Here is a 21,266-nt window from a genome sequence, read left to right as displayed (position 1 = left end):
GACGTGCCAATGACACGCTAACATCACGCCAATGACTTGCTAACACCACACCAATGACACGCTAACACCACACCAATGACATGCCAACGACACGCTGACACTATGCTAATGCCACACCAATAACATGCTAACATCAAACCAATGACACGCTAACACCACAACAATGACATGCCAACGACACCCTAATGACACAGCAACGACACGCTAACATCCTGCAGACTGCAGGGTGTTAAGATATTAGGCGTCGTTAATAAACAGGTATCAGGTGTCGTTAATAAACAGGTATCAGGCGTCGTTAATAAACAGGTATCAGGCGTCGTTAATAAACAGGTATCAGCCGTCGTTAATAAACAGGTATCAGGCGTCGTTAATAAACAGGTATCAGGCGTCGTTAATAAACAGGTATCAGGCGTCGTTAATAAACAGGTATCAGCCGTCGTTAATAAACAGGTATCAGGCGTCGTTAATAAACAGGTATCAGGCGTCGTTAATAAACAGGTATCAGGCGTCGTTAATAAACAGGTATCAGGCGTCGTTAATAAACAGGTATCAGGCGTCGTTAATAAACAGGTATCAGGTGTCGTTAATAAACAGGTATCAGGTGTCGTTAATAAACAGGTATCAGGCGTCGTTAATAAACAGGTATCAGGCGTCGTTAATAAACAGGTATCAGGCGTCGTTAATAAACAGGTATCAGGCGTCGTTAATAAACAGGTATCAGGCGTCGTTAATAAACAGGTATCAGGTGTCGTTAATAAACAGGTATCAGGCGTCGTTAATAAACAGGTATCAGGTGTCGTTAATAAACAGGTATCAGGTGTCGTTAATAAACAGGTATCAGGCGTCGTTAATAAACAGGTATCAGCCGTCGTTAATAAACAGGTATCAGGCGTCGTTAATAAACAGGTATCAGGCGTCGTTAATAAACAGGTATCAGCCGTCGTTAATAAACAGGTATCAGGTGTCATTAATAAACAGGTATCAGGCGTCGTTAATAAACAGGTATCAGGCGTCGTTAATAAACAGGTATCAGGCGTCGTTAATAAACAGGTATCAGGCGTCGTTAATAAACAGGTATCAGGCGTCGTTAATAAACAGGTATCAGGCGTCGTTAATAAACAGGTATCAGGTGTCGTTAATAAACAGGTATCAGGCGTCGTTAATAAACAGGTATCAGGCGTCGTTAATAAACAGGTATCAGGTGTCATTAATAAACAGGTATCAGGTGTCATTAATAAACAGGTATCAGGTGTCATTAATAAACAGGTATCAGGTGTCATTAATAAACAGGTATCAGGTGTCGTTAATAAACAGGTATCAGGTGTCATTAATAAACAGGTATCAGGTGTCATTAATAAACAGGTATCAGGTGTCGTTAATAAACAGGTATCAGGCGTCGTTAATAAACAGGTATCAGGCGTCGTTAATAAACAGGTATCAGGTGTCATTAATAAACAGGTATCAGGTGTCATTAATAAACAGGTATCAGGTGTCGTTAATAAACAGGTATCAGGTGTCATTAATAAACAGGTATCCTCTGTGTTTGCATCAGACCAGATCCTGGGCGGCGTGGGGGAAGCGTGCCCTGATCTCAGGTCTGCAGGCGGCTGAAGCTGAACTCCAGCAGCTCCAGTTGTGTTTGTGTTGGCGGTTCAGGACTCAGGAGGCTGAAGGACACTCCACATTGAAGAGGAGGAGGAAGGACAGCAGCTGAGTAAATACTGTTGTCCTCCTCCGTTTCCCATCAGCCACCTCTCCAGCTGCTCAGATCTCATTTCTATTGTTTGACCATGTTCACCATGTTCTTCTTCTTCATCCTCCTCCTCCTCACTTCCTGTGGCCTGAGCGCTGACACCATGAGCTCATCGGGTGTGAAGCCTGATGTGTTTAATCACAGTTTTCTGAGCTGTAATCGTCTCCGCTGCGTTTTCGTGCTAATTTGAAGTGTAATCTGGTTGATTGACAGCGTGTCGGACCTCAGAGAGTCTGATGGATTATTCAAGATTATTCAAGATTATGTTGTAATTCCACTTTTAATCTGCGGCGCATGAAGATTGAAGAGTCACGAAGTGGAGAGAGAAATCCTGGTGCTGTCGAGAAAAACACTGAAGAAGAAATAAACAGTTCATCGGTCTCACCTTTAAACTGTCCTGTGTCCTTACTGTCCTCTGTCCTTTACGTCCTTACTGTCCTCTGTCCTTACTGTCCTCTCTCCTTTACGTCCTCTGTCCTTTACGTCCTTACTGTCCTCTCTCCTTTACGTCCTCTCTCTCCTTTACGTCCTTACTGTCCTCTCTTTTACGTCCTCTCTGTCCTTTACGTCCTTACTGTCCTTTACGTCCTTACTGTCCTCTCTCTCCTTTACGTCCTTACTGTCCTCTCTCTCCTTTACGTCCTCTCTCTCCTTTCTGTCCTTACTGTCCTTTACGTCCTCTCTGTCCTTTACGTCCTTACTGTCCTCTCTCTCCTTTCTGTCCTTACTGTCCTTTACGTCCTCTCTGTCCTTTACGTCCTTACTGTCCTCTCTCTCCTTTCTGTCCTTACTGTCCTTTACGTCCTCTCTCTCCTTTACGTCCTCTCTCTCCTTTACGTCCTTACTGTCCTCTCTCTCCTTTACGTCCTTACTGTCCTCTCTCTCCTTTACGTCCTCTCTCTCCTTTCTGTCCTTACTCTCCTTTACGTCCTCTCTCTCCTTTCTGTCCTTACTGTCCTTTACGTCCTCTCTCTCCTTTCTGTCCTTACTGTCCTTTACGTCCTCTCTCTCCTTTACGTCCTCTCTCTCCTTTCTGTTCTTACTGTCCTTTACGTCCTCTCTCTCCTTTACGTCCTCTCTCTCCTTTACGTCCTTACTGTCCCCTCTCTCCTTTACTGTCCTCTCTCTCCTTTCTGTCCTCTCTCTCCTTTCTGTCCTTACTGTCCTTTACGTCCTCTCTCTCCTTTACGTCCTTACTGTCCTCTCTCTCCTTTACATCCTCTCTCTCCTTTCTGTCCTCTCTCTCCTTTCTGTCCTTACTGTCCTTTACGTCCTCTCTCTCCTTTACGTCCTTACTGTCCTCTCTCTCCTTTACGTCCTCTCTCTCCTTTCTGTCCTCTCTCGCCTTTATGTCCTCTCTCCTTTACGTCCTTACTGTCCTCTCTCTCCTTTATGTCCTCTCTCCTTTACGTCCTTACTGTCCTCTCTCTCCTTTATGTCCTCTCTCCTTTACGTCCTTACTGTCCTCTCTCTCCTTTATGTCCTCTCTCCTTTACGTCCTTTCTGTCCTCTCTCTCCTTTACGTCCTCTCTCTCCTTTACGTCCTTACTGTCCTCTCTCTCCTTTATGTCCTCTCTCCTTTACGTCCTTACTGTCCTCTCTCTCCTTTATGTCCCCTCTCCTTTACGTCCTTACTGTCATCTCTCTCCTTTATGTCATCTCTCTCCTTTCTGTCCTTACTGTCCTTTACGTCCTCTCTCTCCTTTACGTCCTCTCTGTCCTTTACGTCCTTACTGTCATCTCTCTCCTTTACGTCCTCTCTCTCCTTTCTGTCCTCTCTCCTTTCTGTCCTTACTGTCCTTTACGTCCTCTCTCTCCTTTACGTCCTTACTGTCCTCTCTCTCCTTTATGTCCTCTCTCCTTTACGTCCTTACTGTCCTCTCTCTCCTTTATGTCCTCTCTCCTTTACGTCCTTACTGTCCTCTCTCTCCTTTACGTCCTCTCTCTCCTTTACGTCCTTACTGTCCTCTCTCTCCTTTATGTCCTCTCTCCTTTACGTCCTTACTGTCATCTCTCTCCTTTACGTCCTCTCTCTCCTCTCTGTCTTTACTGTCCTTTATGTCCTCACTGTCCTTTATGTACATGGCGTCATAACTGCGTTGTTAGTCTGCGTTGGAGTCTGATCCTCTAAACTCTGCGGTTGTCTTTTCCAAACCCGTTAGTTCATGTTGACTATTCGACCACGGCAGTGTCCGAAAGACCAGAACTCATGAGGACAGGAAGTGTCTATGCTTCTAGAAGTCTATGCTTCATGTGTTAAAGCTGCATTCTCTCTCCTGATCACCAGGGGGCGACTCCTCTGGTTGTATAGAAGTCTATGCTTCATGTGTTAAAGCTGCATTCTCTCTCCTGATCACCAGGGGGCGACTCCTCTGGTTGTATAGAAGTCTATGCTTCATGTGTTAAAGCTGCATTCTCTCTCCTGATCACCAGGGGGCGACTCCTCTGGTTGTATAGAAGTCTATTCTTCATGTGTTAAAGCTGCATTCTCTCTCCTGATCACCAGGGGGCGACTCCTCTGGTTGTATAGAAGTCTATGCTTCATGTGTTAAAGCTGCATTCTCTCTCCTGACCACCAGGGGGCGACTCCTCTGGTTGTATAGAAGTCTATGCTTCATGTGTTAAAGCTGCATTCTCTCTCCTGACCAACAGGGGGCGACTCCTCTGGTTGTATAGAAGTCTATGCTTCATGTGTTAAAGCTGCATTCTCTCTCCTGACCACCAGGGGGCGACTCCTCTGGTTGTATAGAAGTCTATGCTTCATGTGTTAAAGCTGCATTCTCTCTCCTGACCACCAGGGTGCGACTCCTCTGGTTGTATAGAAGTCTATGCTTCATGTGTTAAAGCTGCATTCTCTCTCCTGACCACCAGGGGGCGACTCCTCTGGTTGTACAGACTCATACTAGCATCTATTCTATGTTTCAGTGCTTTTCGTTTAATTTACTTGTTCTATATTTAACACTATTAAACTATATAATGATATTGAACTATATGAAATGTATGCAGTGATTAAACTAGAGAGGACTACATAGACCTGGGCTCGGAGAGGACTACATAGACCTGGGCTCGGAGAGGACTACATAGACCTGGGCTCGGAGAGGACTACATAGACCTGGGCTCGGAGAGGACTACATAGACCTGGGCTCGGAGAGGACTACATAGACCTGGGCTCGGAGAGGACTACATAGACCTGGGCTCGGAGAGGACTACATAGACCTGGGCTCGGAGAGGACTACATAGACCTGGGCTCGGAGAGGCAGCATGTTGGCGGCGCGAGGAGATAATTCGGCACCTTTAACGCTCTCGTGTCTCAGGGGTCCTCGAGAAGGAAACGAAGGCTGGCCTTCATTTAAAAATGATCTTCCAAGTGCTGCATGTTGAAGTGAGTCCCGAGAGAGCAGCTGGTCTTTGAAGCTGAAGGTTTCAGATTACGTTTTATCAAACACACGTTTATTAAAATACGTTGACACACGGCCATGTTTCCTCCTCCAGGAGGCTCAGGGTAATTATCAAAGGCCCTATGGGGGCCCTGTGAGCTAACGTTATTAGAGCTATGCTACCAGAGCACTGAGCTAAGGTTAGCAGGGCTACGCTACCAGAGCACTGAGCTAACGTTAGCAGGGCTATGCTACCAGAGCACTGAGCTAACGTTAGCAGGGCTACGCTACCAGAGCACTGAGCTAACGTTAGCAGGGCTACGCTACCAGAGCACTGAGCTAACGTTAGCAGGGCAATGCTAACAGAGCACTGAGATAATGTTAATGCTGCAGGTGTGTGTGTGTGTGTGATGCTGCAGGTGGGTGTGTGATGCTGCAGGTGTGTGTGTGATGCTGCAGGTGTGCGTGTGATGCTGCAGGTGTGTGTGTGTGTGTGTGTGTGTGTGTGATGCTGCAGGTGTGCGTGTGTTATGCTGCAGGTGTGTGTGTGTGTGTGTGTGTGTGTGATGCTGCAGGTGTGTGTGTGTGTGTGTGTGTGATGCTGCAGGTGTGTGTGTGTGTGTGTGTGTGATGCTGCAGGTGTGTGTATGTGTGATGCTGCAGGTGTGCGTGTGTGATGCTGCAAGTGTGCGTGTGTGATGCTGCAGGTGTGTGTGTGTGTGTGTGTGATGCTGCAGGTGTGCGTGTGTGATGCTGCAGATGCGTGTGTGTGATGCTGCAGGTGTGCGTGTGTGATGCTGCAGGTGTGCGTATGTGTGATGCTGCAGGTGTGTGTGTGTGTGTGTGTGATGCTGCAGGTGTGCGTGTGTGATGCTGCAGATGTGTGTGTGTGTGATGCTGCAGGTGTGTGTGTGTGCATGTGTGATGCTGCAGGTGTGCGTGTGTGATGCTGCAGGTGTGCGTGTGTGATGCTGCAGGTGTGTGTATGTGTGATGCTGCAGGTGTGTGTATGTGTGATGCTGCAGGTGTGCGTATGTGTGATGCTGCAGGTGTGCGTGTGTGATGCTGCAGGTGTGTGTGTGTGATGCTGCAGGTGTGTGTGTGTGATGCTGCAGGTGTGTGGGTGTGATGCTGCAGGTGTGTGTGTGTGATGCTGCAGGTGTGTGTGTGTGTGATGCTGCAGGTGTGTGTGTGTGTGTGTGATGCTGCAGGTGTGTGTGTGTGATGCTGCAGGTGTGTGTGTGCGTGTGTGTGATGCTGCAGGTGTGTGTGTGTGATGCTGCAGGTGTGTGTGTGTGATGCTGCAGGTGTGTGTGTGTGCATGTGTGATGCTGCAAGTGTGCGTGTGTGATGCTGCAGGTGTGCATGTGTGATGCTGCAGGTGTGTGTGTGTGTGTGTGTGTGTGATGCTGCAGGTGTGTGTATGTGTGATGCTGCAGGTGTGTGTGATGCTGCAGGTGTGTGTGTGTGATGCTGCAGGTGTGTGCGTGTGTGATGCTGCAGGTGTGCGTGTGTGATGCTGCAGGTGTGTGTGTGTGTGTGATGCTGCAGGTGTGTGTGTGTGTGTGATGCTGCAGGTGTGTGTGCGTGTGTGATGCTGCAGGTGTGTGTGTGTGTGTGTGTGATGCTGCAGGTGTGTATGTGTGATGCTGCAGGTGTGTGATGCTGCAGGTGTGTGTGTGTGTGATGCTGCAGGTGTGTGTGTGTGATGCTGCAGGTGTGTGTGTGTGTGATGCTGCAGGTGTGCGTATGTGTGATGCTGCAAGTGTGTGTGTGTGATGCTGCAGGTTTGTGTAGATGTGATGCTGCAGGTGTGTGTGTGTGTGTGTGCATGTGTGATGCTGCAGGTGTGTGTATGTGATGGTGTGTGTGTGTGTGTGTGTATGTGATGGTGTCTGTGTGTGTGTGTGTGTTGCTCCTGAAGCGTGACATGAAGTCTGCTGGTTGATGATAAAACTCCTTTATAAAAAGCTGAAAGCGTCAGAAACATTTCACATGAAATCAAAGTTTTATAATTACACTAAACATCTCACAGGAAGTCTTTGAACCTGCAGCTCCTGCACCTGGCGCTCAGGTGATGCAGCAACATGCTGGCCCCCCTCAGTTTGTGGTGAACGCCTCTACCCAAAACCACACACACAAGCGCCCGAGACGACGGGGCGTTCAGGGTCCAGCCCGAGACGACGGGGCGTTCAGGGTCCAGCTAGAGACGACGGGGCGTTCAGGGTCCAGCTAGAGACGACGGGGCGTTCAGGGTCCAGCTAGAGACGACGGGGCGTTCAGGGTCCAGCTAGAGACGACGGGGCGTTCAGGGTCCAGCTAGAGACGACGGGGTGTTCAGGGTCCAGCTAGAGACGACGGGGCGTTCAGGGTCCAGCTAGAGACGACGGGGTGTTCAGGGTCCAGCTAGAGACGACAGGGCGTCCAGGGTCCAGCTAGAGACGACGGGGCGTTCAGGGTCCAGCCTCTGCGCCTCACTGCCTTTGACTTAAAGCTGAGGAGTCAGGAGAGACGACCCTAAACCACCAGAGCCAAGGAGGTCAGAGTGGTGCGTTCAGGGACACTCGTCTGACAGCAGAGAAACAAAGCGCTCCTTCAGGGATGTCCAGGAGAAAGTGGTGGTGTCAACCTGCAGACCACAAACTTCAACATGTTAGGGAAGCTAACTCTGAGCTAACCGGTCAGAGAAGCTAACTCTGAGCTAACCGGTCAGAGAAGCTAACTCTGAGCTAACCGGTCAGAGAAGCTAACTCTGAGCTAACCGGACAGAGAAGCTAACTCTGAGCTAACCGGACAGAGAAGCTAACTCTGAGCTAACCGGACAGAGAAGCTAACTCTGAGCTAACCGGACAGAGAAGCTAACTCTGAGCTAACCGGACAGAGAAGCTAACTCTGAGCTAACCGGACAGAGAAGCTAACTCTGAGCTGACCGGACAGAGATGCTAACTCTGAGCTGACCGGACAGAGAAGCTAACTCTGAGCTAACCGGACAGAGAAGCTAACTCTGAGCTGACCGGACAGAGATGCTAACTCTGAGCTGACCGGACAGAGAAGCTAACTCTGAGCTGACCGGACAGAGAAGCTAACTCTGAGCTAACCGAACAGAGAAGCTAACTCTGAGCTAACCGGACAGAGAAGCTAACTCTGAGCTAACCGGACAGAGAAGCTAACTCTGAGCTAACCGAACAGAGAAGCTAACTCTGAGCTAACCGGACAGAGAAGCTAACTCTGAGCTAACCGGACAGAGAAGCTAACTCTGAGTTAACCGGACAGAGAAGCTAACTCTGAGCTAACCGGACAGAGATGCTAACTCTGAGCTGACCGGACAGAGAAGCTAACTCTGAGCTAACCGGACAGAGAAGCTAACTCTGACAGCGCGTTACCTTGGTGACGTGTGTGCGGGCGAGGTGGGGCCTCCTGCAGAGTCCCTGCAGACGTTTACACAGCTGCTCAGGTGTGGAGTACAGGTACTCTGCTGCAGGGGAGCAAAAGAGAGAGAGCAGAGAGAGCAGTGTCACTCTGGGACAGGAGCTGCTGGCTCAAGGTCACGTTGCACTCATCTTTATTACCTGGGAATATTTCTGGGTACACCAAGGCCTTCGGACACAGAGGATAACAGCCACAGTGAACCGCCTCCAGCCTGAGAAGCAGCAACCACACAGGATCAATAGGGAGACCAGTGCTAGTTAGAGGACCGTGTGGACTAGTTCTAATCCTGTTAGAACTAGTGCTAGTTAGAGGACCGTGTGGACTAGTTCTAATCCTGTTAGAACTAGTGCTAGTTAGAGGACCGTGTGGACTAGTTCTAATCCTGTTAGAACTAGTGCTAGTTAGAGGACCGGGTGGACTAGTTCCTCATGCTGAACACGTTTATGAGTGAAGCTCCTCCTCCTGGTCTCTCTGATGTGGATGATGGAGGTCAGTCCAGTTCTGATGTGAGTGAATGTTTTAATCTCAGATGTAATGATCACTGATGTATCATCACTGCAGCAACACGGATGATCCTAATCAGATTAAGCACAATTCAGAGATCATGAGGAAAACAACCCTTCTGTCCTGTTTCTCCTCATGCAACACACTGCAGCTGGGCTTTTATTTTGTAAAGAGATGAAGCCTTTATGTTGTTGACTCGCAATTCTGCTTTTATTTTGTTGACCCAAGCTGTTGCTTTTAATTTGTTGTCACAGTATTTGTTGAGGTGTTGGTGTGTGTACATGGCTCACACACACACACAGATCTCTACATGAAGGTGCAGATCACACGTCAGCGCTGCAGGCCGACACACTCACAGAGCCGTTTGATTGGCCGAGCTTCAGAGAGCGGCGCGTGTGATTGGCCGTTGGGCCTGCAGCGTGTGACTGAAGTGTGGTTCACAGACTGATCCACACCTGCAGGTTCCTCCAGGTCTCTGGAGCCCTTCATGTGCAGAGACACGGCTCAATAAAGTTTATTCAAGCTGCCTCTGAGCTCCTCAGGTGAGACAGTCAGCTTCGTGTTCCAGGTGCAGGGCCCAGCCTTTACATATCACCCGGTTTCTATTCAGTCATGTTAGAAACGTTTTTTTAGGTTTTATCTGGTAAAATGAATATGTACTACAATAACTCCAACTTTAAAGTACCGAGTAGTCTGTGTGTTAATAGCTAATCAATGTCTTAAAGACAGTTCACGTGTCTGGTCTTAAAGAGACAGTTCACGTGTCTGGTCTTAAAGAGACAGTTCACGTGTCTGGTCTTAAAGAGACAGTTCACGTGTCTGGTCTTAAAGAGACAGTTCACGTGTCTGGTCTTAAAGAGACAGTTCACGTGTCTGGTCTTAAAGAGACAGCGTCCCTGGGCTGTGAAACTTACATGGCGACTCCAAAGAACTCGTGTCGTGCAGTGGAGACGACCACGTCGGCCTGAAGCAGCACCTGCAGGTAGCGGTCTCTGGACAGGAAACCCCAGTTCTGGACGTGAGGGTCCAGCTGACGTCTGGCCTCTGAGAAGATCTCTGCAGGAAAACCACAGGAGACAATATTTTTATTCATTTAAATAATACTAATATTATAATTCACATTTCTATGAAATACTATTTTTATTATTAATACAAATATTACTATGTTTTTATTTGTGTGAGCAGGCGATGTTCGTCCTTTAAGGTGCATTTAATTACATTAATCAGAAATAACAAAATCATAAAGAAAAGGAAATGACGAGTTGTAATATGTAATAAACTAAAAGCTTTAATTAATAAAGATAAAGTTTGTTCTGTCTGAAGATAAATAAATATAGACGTTTATTGGTGTTTGTGAACATTGTCAATATCGTGACTTTAAGGTCTGATGTGATTGGATGAAGATCATCTGATTGATGAAGCAGTTAAACTTTACACACACTTTACTCTCATATCTCAGAGTGTTCATTACGGTAAGATTAGACACACACACACACACACACACACACACACAACTCCAGTAGCTTATTCATCATCAGTATTTACTCACTATGATCATGAGCTTTTTGTGATGACCTCAGCATCAGACTGGTTGGTGTGTGTGTGTGTGTGCGTGTGTGTGTGTGTGTGTGTGTGTGTGTGTGTGTGTGTGTGTGTACCTGGTACTTCAGTGAAGGTCTCTCCGAGCACTGACAGATGAAAGTCGACTTGTTTCTCTTTCAGTTTGATCAAAGTGGAAAAAAACAGCTCTGGGTTTTTGTCGTGCTCCCTGAAAAACACAAACATTATATATATATACATATATATATATATATATATACACACACACATATGCACACACAAGTTTAAATCTCCTGAAACAGGCCTTTATTCTGAAGGCACTGAGATGACTGACAAGCAGCAGAGTGGCGTTGATCTTCTTCGGTGGTGTCAGCAGCAACATTAGCAGCAGCAGCCGTAACATTAGTGGTAGTATTAGCAGCAGCAGCCACATTAGCATTTGCAGCAACTGTAACATTAGCAGCCGCATTTGCAGCAGCAGCCACATTAGCAGCTGTAACATTAGAAGCAGCCGCAGCATTAGTATCAGCAGCTGGATTAGCAGCCGCAACAGGATTAGCAGCCGCAGCAGCTGTAACATTAGCAGCAGCATTAGCAGCAGCCGCATTAGCAGCAGCCGCAGCATTAGTATCAGCAGCAGGATTAGCAGCCGCAACAGGATTAGCACCCGCAGCAGCTGTAACATTAGCAGCAGCATTAGCAGCAGCCGCATTAGCAGCAGCCGCAGCATTAGTATCAGCAGCAGGATTAGCAGCCGCAACAGGATTAGCACCCGCAGCAGCTGTAACATTAGCAGCAGCTGTAACATTAGCAGCACCATTAGCATTAACAGCCGCATTAGCAACTGCAGCAGGTGCATTAGCAGCCGCATTAGCAGCAGCAACAGTAGCAGCATTAGCAGCATTAGCATTAGCAGCGTAATCTGCTGCAGCAACACAGAGGGATTACTGTTCCACAGAGATGCAGTTAATCTGTGATGCTGCTCCTCGTCTGGCTTCTGTTTTAATCTGAGTGTGGCCTGGATCCTCAGATTACTGCTGGTGCTGCTGCTGCTGGGGTCCAGGCCTTCACCTGGACCCCAGCAGCAGCATTGTGTGGGTCTGGTCCAGGTGTAGCGCTGGACCAGACCCACACGTGCATGTGGGTGTCTGCTACCTTAATCTCATGAGGAACTGAGTCCCAGGTTGAATAGTGAACGTGGTGTATTGAGTTCTCAGAGGAGAGGAGGAACCACAGGAACTCACCACCTGTGAGGCCAGACGATGTGAAGAGGTTTCATCGGGGCTCCAGTGTCCCGCTCACCAACGGCTCTCTGCTCTGTTCCGGGTTCAGAACTGGACTCATGTGGACCTTCCTGCTGGTCTCCTGATGATGGACACCTGTAGGGTCTTTCATTCATGAATATATACAGAAGCATGTTATGATGCAATCATTGAATAAACACCTGTGACCTCACTGACCTGCTGACATCAGGGAACTGGACCGGGTAGTACAGGACCACACACTTGGGCCGGATCAGCAGGTCCAGGTCTCTGGGTCGGTGGTCTGGGATCTTCTTCATGAAGGAGGAGATGGAGGAAAGGAAGGAGTCCATGTTGAAGACCGAGTTAAACACCACCACGTCTGACACCAGGCTGCGGACACAGGAACCCACCAAGGTCATAGAGACCTGAAGCAGGCCATCTAGAGACCTGGACCAGGTCTAGAGACCTGGACCAGGTCTAGAAACCTGAACCAGGCCTAGAAAACTGAACCAGGCCCATCTACAAACCTGAACCAGGCTATCTAGAGACCTGAGCCAGGTGTAGAGACCTGAACCACGCCCATCTAGAGACCTGAATCAGGCCATCAAGAGACCTGAGCCAGGTCTAGAAACCTGAACCAGGCCCATCTAGAGACCTGGACCAGGTCTAGAGACCTGAACCAGGCCCATCTAGAGACCTGGACCAGGTCCATCTAGAGACCCGGCTCAGGCCTCTCTATAACTATCTAACGACAAATGGCAGTTTGCAGTGTGATTGGTTAAGGCAGTGGTTCTCAAACTGTGGGGCGCGACCCTCTAGTGGGGTGCAGAGGTATTACAGGTTGGGCGATTTTTAAGAATCCTTTATTAATCCCACAGTGGGTAATGGTTCTCTGCATGTTACCGTCCTTAGTAATGAAGGAGCTTTGTGCTGCTGTGAAGCTCTGGGGCTTCAGTGTCTTGCTCAAGGACACTTCAACATAAAATTATGGGGAGAAAACAGTGATCCAACCATCTTCCTTGGTCATCTTTTTGCCAAATATGAGTTATTTTTAGTACATATATAACTTTATTTGCATTGTTTTAACAAAGTGCTTTCATATGTTATTAGTTTTTGTCAAATGGAGCGATATGGTTGACTTGAAAGGGATTTGCATTTTCTTTCATCTATTAATTAAAGAAGCACGGATGATGAGTTTCAACAAGTTGGACCATTTTGTTCCCATGTTGTTGGGGCGAACCTTCTGCTTCCTCCAAAGTGGAGCGAGACAGAAGAAGTTTGAGAACCACTGAGTCAAGGCTACCAGAAGCTGCAGAAGCTGTGGTTGTAGACGCACTTGTAGTGATATGAAAGCCGAAAGCACTAAGAGGCTGATGGGAGTCTCATTATAACGAGTGAGGTAATCCCTTACTGATCAGCTGTTATTTAAAGCTGCAGTAACGACATTAGAGGACTTATTGACGAGCTGGCGGCAGATCAACAACCATCATCTTCTACGATTAATGACATCATTACACACGGCCTCACGCAGAGCAGCTCCTTCACCAACCACGGCTCAGCAGGTTTACCATGAGAGGACCTGGTTGTATCCGTACTGGAAGTCTCTCTCCTGGTCTCTGCGCACCGGATACACCAGCTGGTTCTCGTGGAAGTACAGAACCTTCTTCAGGCGAGCCAGGTCTGGTCTGAGGGCCACTAGCTCACACAGGTTCAGGACGGAGCTGCTGAACAGAACTCTGAGGAGGACACGAACACAGGACAGATGTTACGGGAGGGAGCCCAGAGACTAGGACCAGAGACTAGGACCAGAGACCAGAGACGCCTCACCTGTATGAGCAGGTGGGGATGCTCAAGCTGAAGTGTCACCGAGTGAGGTCACGGTGTGAGGTCACGGTGTGAGGTCACCATGTAGCGTCTCACCTGTAGGAGGAGCAGCTGGGGATGCTCTGGCTGAAGTGCAGTGCCGCTGTCCTCGCCCTCCAGGGCCATTTCTTGGCGGGCAGCGTGCAGGCGCAGCATTCTGGGACGTTCTGCTGCAGCAGGTCGATCAGCTGTTTGTGAGAGCCGCCGTAGAACGGTTCCACCAGCAAAACACGGGGACCCTGAGAGGACACGCACTGATCAGGTCGTCTCTCTCTGATCAATATTCAATTCAATTCAACAATATGTCATCGTTTATCGTGAGCTGTGATGGTAAATGTGTGTACAGTAGCACAAATATCTGGAGTATGGAAGAGATCACTAGGACAACGACATCTTCAACACACAAACACAACATCTTCAACACACAAACATGACATCTTCAACACACAAACACGACGACATCTTCAACACACAAACACGACGACATCTTCAACACACAAACACGACGACATCTTCAACACACAAACACGACGACATCTTCAACACACAAACACGACGACATCTTCAACACACAAACATGACATCTTCAACACACAAACACAACATCTTCAACACACAAACACTACGACATCTTCAACACACAAACACAACATCTTCAACACACAAACACTACGACATCTTCAACACACAAACACAACATCTTCAACACACAAACACTACGACATCTTCAATACACAAACACAACATCTTCAACACACAAACACAACATCTTCAACACACAAACACAACATCTTCAACACACAAACACAACACAAGAGTACATTATACTACAGTATACTGTATGTATGTGTATTATACTACAGTATATTACTACAGTATACTGTATTATACTACACAGTATACTATAGTATTATACTACACAGTATAATATAGTAGTATACTACACAGTATACTATAGTATTATACTACACAGTATACTGTAGTATTATACTATACAGTATACTGTAGTAGTATACTACACAGTATACTATAGTATTATACTACACAGTATACTATAGTAGTATACTACACAGTATACTATAGTATTATACTATACAGTATACTATAGTATTATACTACACAGTATACTGTAGTATTATACTACACAGTATACTGTAGTATTATACTATACAGTATGGTGTTTCATAATTGATTTGAAGATTGTTAATTTCATTAAAAAATGTCTTAAATGTACTCATCTGAAGTAAAAGTACATCTAACTCTAAACTGTACTCATCTGAAGTAAAAGTACTTGAACACATGCATTAATAAACTACAGGTTAATGTTAGCTGCTAGCAGTTAACTGATAGCTGATAGCTGATGGCTGGTAGCTGTTAGTTGTTAGCTAACAGCTGTCAGCTGATGGCTGGTAGCTGATGGGTGGTAGCTGATAGTTGTTAGCTGATGTCTGACTGGTGGTAGTTGTTAGCTGATAGTTGGTAGCTTAGAGCTGATGGCTGGTCGCTGTTAGCTGAAATTTGTTAGCTGATGGCTAGTAGCTGTTAGCTGATCGCTGATAGCTGGTAGCTGTTAGCTGATGGTTGTTAGCTGATGGCTGGTAGCTGATGGCTGGTAGCTGTTAGCTGATGGTTGTTAGCTGATGGCTGGTAGCTGATAGTTGTTAGCTGATGGCTAGTAGCTGATAGTTGTTTGCTGACAGCTGTTAGCTGATGGCTGGTAGCTGTTAGCTGATCGCTGATAGCTGGTAGCTGTTAGCTGATGGTTGTTAGCTGATGGCTGGTAGCTGATGGCTGGTAGCTGTTAGCTGATGGTTGTTAGCTGATGGCTGGTAGCTGATAGTTGTTAGCTGATGGCTGGTAACTGATGGGTGGTAGCTGATAGCTGTTAGCTGATGTCTCACTGGTGGTAGTTGTTAGCTGATAGTTGGTAGCTTATAGCTGTTAGCTGATGGTTGTTAGCTGATGGCTAGTAGCTGGTAGCTGATGGCTGGTGGCTGATAGTTGTTAGCTGATAGTTGTTAGCTGATAGTTGTTAACTGATGGCTGGTAGCTGATAGTTGTTAACTGATAGTTGTGAGCTGATGTCTGACTGGTGGTAGTTGTTAGCTGATAATTGGTAGCTTATAGCTGTTAGCTGATGGCTGATAGCTGATGGGTGGTAGCTGATAGCTTCGTAAATCTAACAGACCGCAGGATAGCTAACGGCTAAAAGCTAACGACTAACTCGCTCTCCTCCTCCCGGTGCTCCGAGCCGGCAGCAGCCGATGAGCCCCGGGAGGAGCGCAGCATTGTCCCGGCTGTGTACAGCGTGTACACTCACCTCTGACTGCATCTTCCCGGCACCAACGTCTCACGTAAGCCGGATACGTCATTACGTCACCAGAAATGGAATGTGTGTGTGTACGTGCGCGCGCGCGCGCGCGCGCGTGTGAAGGAATCAAACAGACGCACAAGAAGAATAACACAGTTTTATTAAAATGTAATTTGGCTACATTTGTTCGAGCAAGGTCATTTTCAAGAGAAATTAAAAATTCAATAATAATACTTTTTAGGAATTCCTTCATCATCATCATCATCATCACCATCAGCCCTTCGTCACCTCCTCAGTGGGATGAATAAATTGGATTTATTAACTCTCAAAAATACAGTGTTTTCACAATATTCATCGTATCAAAAGTTTCCCAAATTGATAATTTCCAGACGTTTAAAAAGCAAACAAAACAAAAGACAAAACAAATTAAATGTTGCAAATAGCACAAACACTACAATATATCTATGTGAGGAGCTCTAATACTGTACATTACATGAAATAATGTATGAAATAAATACAGTTAGGGAATATAAAAGGACTCACATAAATAAAATACTCAATTCTCAAATTAAAACAAAAACAAATTAATTTGTGTTGAAAAATTCAACAAAACAAATAATACTGAGAAAGAAATACTGTCATGGAACAAACAATAGAGGGATTTGCAGAAACGTGTGTAAACTAACAAACTGCGTCTACCTACTAATACTGACGGCAGAAGGTGATCCACGTCAACGCTGGAGCAAGCAGGACAGGTACACCTGTACAGGTACACTGTAGAGGTACATACATTGTACAGGTACACTGTAGAGGTACATACACTGTACATGTACACTGTAGAGGTACATACACTGTACATGTACACTGTAGAGGTACACTGTAGAGGTACATACACTGTACATGTACACTGTAGAGGTACACTGTAGAGGTACATACATTGTACATGTACACTGTAGAGGTACACTGTAGAGGTACATACATTGTACATGTACACTGTAGAGGTACACTGTAGAGGTACATACATTGTACATGTACACTGTAGAGGTACACTGTAGAGGTACATACACTGTACATGTACACTGTAGAGGTACACTGTAGAGGTACATACACTGTACATGTACACTGTAGAGGTACATACACTGTACATGTACACTGTAGAGGTACACTGTAGAGATACATACACTGTACATGTACACTGTAGAGGTACACTGTAGAGGTACATACACTGTACATGTACACTGTAGAGGTACACTGTAGAGGTACATACACTGTAGAGGTACACTGTAGAGGTACACTGTAGAGGTACATACACTGTACAGGTAAACCTGGACAGGTACACAGTAGAGGTACATACACTGTACAGGTACACTGTAGAGGTACATACACTGTACATGTACACTGTAGAGGTACACTGTAGAGGTACATACACTGTACAGGTACACTGTAGAGGTACATACACTGTACAGCGTACCTGTACAGTGTATGTACCTCTACAGGTATGCTGATGGGACAGTGAGGAGGTTTGCATAGAAAGCTTTCTCTGGAGAAACAGCTCAACACAAAGGCTCTGGCTTCCCCAGGTGCTCTGGCTTCCCCAGGTGCTCTGGCTTCCCCAGGTGCTCTGGCCTTCCCCAGGTGCATCTTTCATGTTAAGCTTCTTCCTCTCCTTTAAGACTTACGTCAACATTTTATTTTTTTAATTTAAATGTTCCTTCACATGAAGAAAAAAGAAAGTCGTGTGGTTCATTAGCAAACAATAATAGAATAGGATGGAAATAAAACGCGTCACAGTAAAAGAGACACAATACATCAATAACACTGACAGGAAGTGTTCCAGGCTTTTTTCCCTCTTTTGTTTTTAAGTCATATTTCTATTCTGTAGTGATTCGAGGAGTGGAGAAGTGCAATTTCCTAAAGCGGGGTTTCGAACACAACGGACACAGGAAGTTAAGAACATCATAGCACACCGCGTTTGGGCCTTTATAATAATACTGTACATTAAAAACAGCTTCACGCCATTACCATCAGAATCAGCGTGACTTCTTTTATTTTATCGCTTTTTTTTTGCATAATGTGGATTTTTAAAACGATCCCCCCAGCTTCATGACGGCGTCGCATTGAGGACTGAACAGAAAGGATTGGAGCTGTATCATTCATATCGTCACACTGAAGGAGAAGCGTTTCATGTGAACTCATACCTGAACCGCAGAACTGAAGTTCTCTTTTATTTGAAAAACTGACATTAGGAAATGAATAAAAGTTGTTTCAGATTCATATTTTTACTGATAAAACCTTTTGAAGGTGCAGCAGCGTCGTGAATCTGGGCGTGTTAGCTAATTATGTGCTAACCACTAGCTTGTTAGCCAGGAGCATGCTAGTAGAGTTAGCATCTGATCCACAACTAGCAACTAGAAGTCACTAGCTAGAATATCATTTGCATTGCTTATAAACCTTAGCATTAAAATTAGCAAGCCCGTTGTCTAACGTTGTAGCTAACGATAAAAATGCGCTTTTAGCTTTCCGGTTAAACCAAAAAGAAAAAACTCTGAGCATCGTTTGTGTTTAAAGTGTCTTTCATCATGTTTGGTGTTTCTTTTTTTATGGAAAATTTTAATATTTTAAGACTTTTTCAACAAAAGCTTCACAGAGCTAAGCTCAAAAATAGAATCTCTAATTTTGAAAGACATTATTGAGCTTGGACTCATCGTAGGAGATATTGTTAGGCTTGGACTCGTCATAAAGGACATTATTAGGCTTAGACTCATCTTAGGGGACATTGTTAAGCTTTGACTCGTCATAAAGGACATTATTAAGCTTGGACTCGTCATAAAGGACATTATTAGGCTTGGACTCGTCATAAAGGACATTAAGAGGCTTGGACTCGTCATAAAGGACATTATTAGGCTTGGACTCGTCATAAAGGACATTAAGAGGCTTGGACTCGTCATAAAGGACATTAAGAGGCTTGGACTCGTCATAGGGGACATTAAGAGGCTTGGACTCGTCATAAAGGACATTATTAGGCTTGGACTCGTCATAGGGGACATTAAGAGGCTTGGACTCGTCATAAAGGACATTAAGAGGCTTGGACTCGTCATAAAGGACATTATTAGGCTTGGACTCGTCATAAAGGACATTAAGAGGCTTGGACTCGTCATAAAGGACATTAAGAGGCTTGGACTCGTCATAAAGGACATTAAGAGGCTTTGACTCGTCGTTGGGGACATTATTAGGCTTGGACTCGTCTTAGGGGACATTGTGGACAGATAATAGGACTGAAACACTGGTTTGGTGCTGAGTTAAAATAAACCTTAATCATTTGTGTTCAGTCCTTCAAAATGAAAGCGGTTATAGAAACAGGAAGCCAGCGGTTCTGTCTCTACATCAGTCGTCCTGCTCAGACTTTCCGTCCGTCTTTTCTTCTCGTGAGCTCTCGTCCATCAGCTGCGTCGTGTCTTTGAACTTGTCGTCCTTCGTTGAGTCCATCTGGCTCCTGCTGTCTCCTTCATCCTCCTCCTCCATCTTGTCTACCTCTTCTCCCTTCCTGTAACTTTTCTCCCGTCTGTCTGTCACCTCCTCATACTTCTTGCCTTCGTCCCTGTCCTCCCGTCCTCCTCCCTCGTCGGCGGCATCCCTCAGGATCGTACCGCCGTCCTCCTGCTGGTCCTCGGGGTCTGAGTACCCGAGCGGGCCGAGCCCCTGAAGGTAGGCCCTCCTCATTAGCAGCTGGGTGGGCTCCTCCAGGTCTCTTGCTGCTGCTGCACCTCCTGCTCCTCCTCCTGCTGCTCCTCCCCCCTCCCCCCGGGCCTCCCTCTCGGCCGCCTCGCGCTCCTCCGCCTCCCTCTTGCAGTACGAGTAGCGATGGTTCATGTGCTGCGAGTACGAGCCCGAGTGGGAGAAGCGCTTGCCGCACTTGTCGCACTGGTAGGGTTTCTCTCCCGAGTGCAGCCGCGAGTGCTCGATGAGGTGGTGCTTGTGTTTGAAGGCCTTCTTGCAGATCTGACACTGGTGAGGACGCTTCCCTGCAGAGACAAGAGACAAGAGACACAGGGGTCAGGGTGTCTCCTCAGATACCTTCAGCGACACAAGAGACAGGAGACAAGAGACAGGAGACAAGAGACAGGAGACAAGAGACAAGAGACAGGAGACAAGAGACAAGAGACACAGGAGTCAGGATGTCTCCTCAGATACCTTCAGGGACACAAGAGACAGGAGACAAGAGACAGGAGACAAGAGACAAGAGACAGGAGACAAGAGACAAGAGACAGGAGACAAGAGACAAGAGACAAGAGACAGGAGACAAGAGACAGGAGACAAGATACAAGAGACAAGAGACAAGAGACAGGAGACAAGAGACACAGGAGTCAGGATGTCTCCTCAGATACCTTCAGGGACACAAGAGACAGGAGACAAGAGACAAGCGACAGGAGACGAGAGACAGGAGACAGGAGACAGGATACAAGAGACAGGAGACAGGAGACAAGAGACAGGAGGCAGGAGACAAGAGACAGGAGACAGGAGACAAGAGACAGGAGACAAGAGACAGGAGGCAGAAGACAAGACACAGGAGACAGGATACAAGAGTTAGGAGACAGGATACAAGAGTTAGGAGACAGGAGACAAGAGTTAGGAGACAGGACGTCTCCTCAGAGAGACACGAGAGACATCAGATGACCAGCTGCTTTATTCTCTTACAGAAACTTTACTTAAAACACAAAGACGTTTATTCTCCTTAACGACTGAAGTGAAAACATTTGTTTTTGGACAAGTTATTAATTTATGAATTCATTCAAGGAAATTAAAGGTCATTGTCTCAACATATGAACGTCTCATGATTAACAGATAATAATGGTGAATCAACAATGGTGATGTGTGTCACACAAATACTGTAACACACACACCTTAGCAGACAACCCATAGCACACACACACACGCACACGCACACACACACACACACACACACACACACACACACACACACACACTACTGGATTTACTATGACTTCCATCTGACTCTGAACAGCTTCAGGCTGCTGCCAACCGACACGTCCCACGCAAGGACACACAACATATGCAACACACACAACACACACACACGCAGACCGTAGCTACAAATAGACCTGGAACGCTGTAACATCCACCATCGCTGGCATAGCACTGTAACACACACACACACAGATAAGGAAGGCGGTGGAGATGATGCAACGGCATGAAAGAGATGGAGG

At 46.4% G+C, this 21,266-nt stretch overlaps 2 protein-coding genes across 5 annotated transcripts in view; both read right to left on the bottom strand.

The window, feature by feature from the left end:
- Nucleotides 1-6,777: 6,777 nt before the first annotated feature.
- Nucleotides 6,778-16,100, bottom strand: gtdc1 (glycosyltransferase-like domain containing 1). 3 transcript variants are annotated; one of them, XM_068601474.1, is made up of 10 exons: nucleotides 16,051-16,100; nucleotides 13,788-13,969; nucleotides 13,436-13,603; nucleotides 12,084-12,257; nucleotides 11,868-12,011; nucleotides 10,722-10,831; nucleotides 9,978-10,119; nucleotides 8,700-8,770; nucleotides 8,514-8,605; nucleotides 6,778-7,759 (listed from the first exon to the last, which is right to left on the bottom strand). In XM_068601474.1, the coding sequence occupies exons 1-10, from the start codon at nucleotides 16,060-16,062 to the stop codon at nucleotides 7,685-7,687; spliced, it is 1,170 nt and encodes a 389-aa protein (XP_068457575.1). In that variant the 5' UTR covers nucleotides 16,063-16,100; the 3' UTR covers nucleotides 6,778-7,684. The 3 variants fall into 3 exon arrangements, 2 of the variants coding, with proteins under 2 accessions (XP_068457575.1, XP_068457576.1); XM_068601475.1 differs by having other exon boundaries at nucleotides 11,868-12,002; XR_011080036.1 differs by lacking the exon at nucleotides 8,700-8,770.
- A 1,443-nt stretch (nucleotides 16,101-17,543) lies between these two features.
- zeb2a (zinc finger E-box binding homeobox 2a) overlaps nucleotides 17,544-21,266 on the bottom strand; it is a 39,406-nt gene continuing 35,683 nt past the window's right edge. For both annotated transcript variants that reach the window (XM_068601530.1, XM_068601531.1), the window contains one exon: nucleotides 17,544-20,063. In XM_068601530.1, the coding sequence (XP_068457631.1) occupies nucleotides 19,426-20,063 (638 nt within the window). In that variant the 3' untranslated portion in view covers nucleotides 17,544-19,425. The remainder of the gene's footprint in view (nucleotides 20,064-21,266) is intronic.

This window comes from Clinocottus analis, unplaced genomic scaffold (assembly GCF_023055335.1).
Source record: "Clinocottus analis isolate CAN_PGR_092001 unplaced genomic scaffold, fCliAna1.0.p SCAF_50, whole genome shotgun sequence".
NCBI classification, from domain to species: domain Eukaryota; kingdom Metazoa; phylum Chordata; class Actinopteri; order Perciformes; family Cottidae; genus Clinocottus; species Clinocottus analis.
Note: the sequence above shows the minus strand (reverse complement) of the source record. Positions and strands in the feature narration are given on the sequence as shown.

Excerpts from the sequence above, each read along its gene's own strand:
- gtdc1 (XM_068601474.1), bottom strand. Across the intron at positions 8,606-8,699 it reads GTACCCAGAAATATTCCCAG|CAGAGTACCTGTACTCCACA; the intron begins GTAATAAAGATG and ends GCTCCCCTGCAG. Across the intron at positions 7,760-8,513 it reads CCCGCACACACGTCACCAAG|GTTGACACCACCACTTTCTC; the intron begins GTAACGCGCTGT and ends TGTGGTCTGCAG.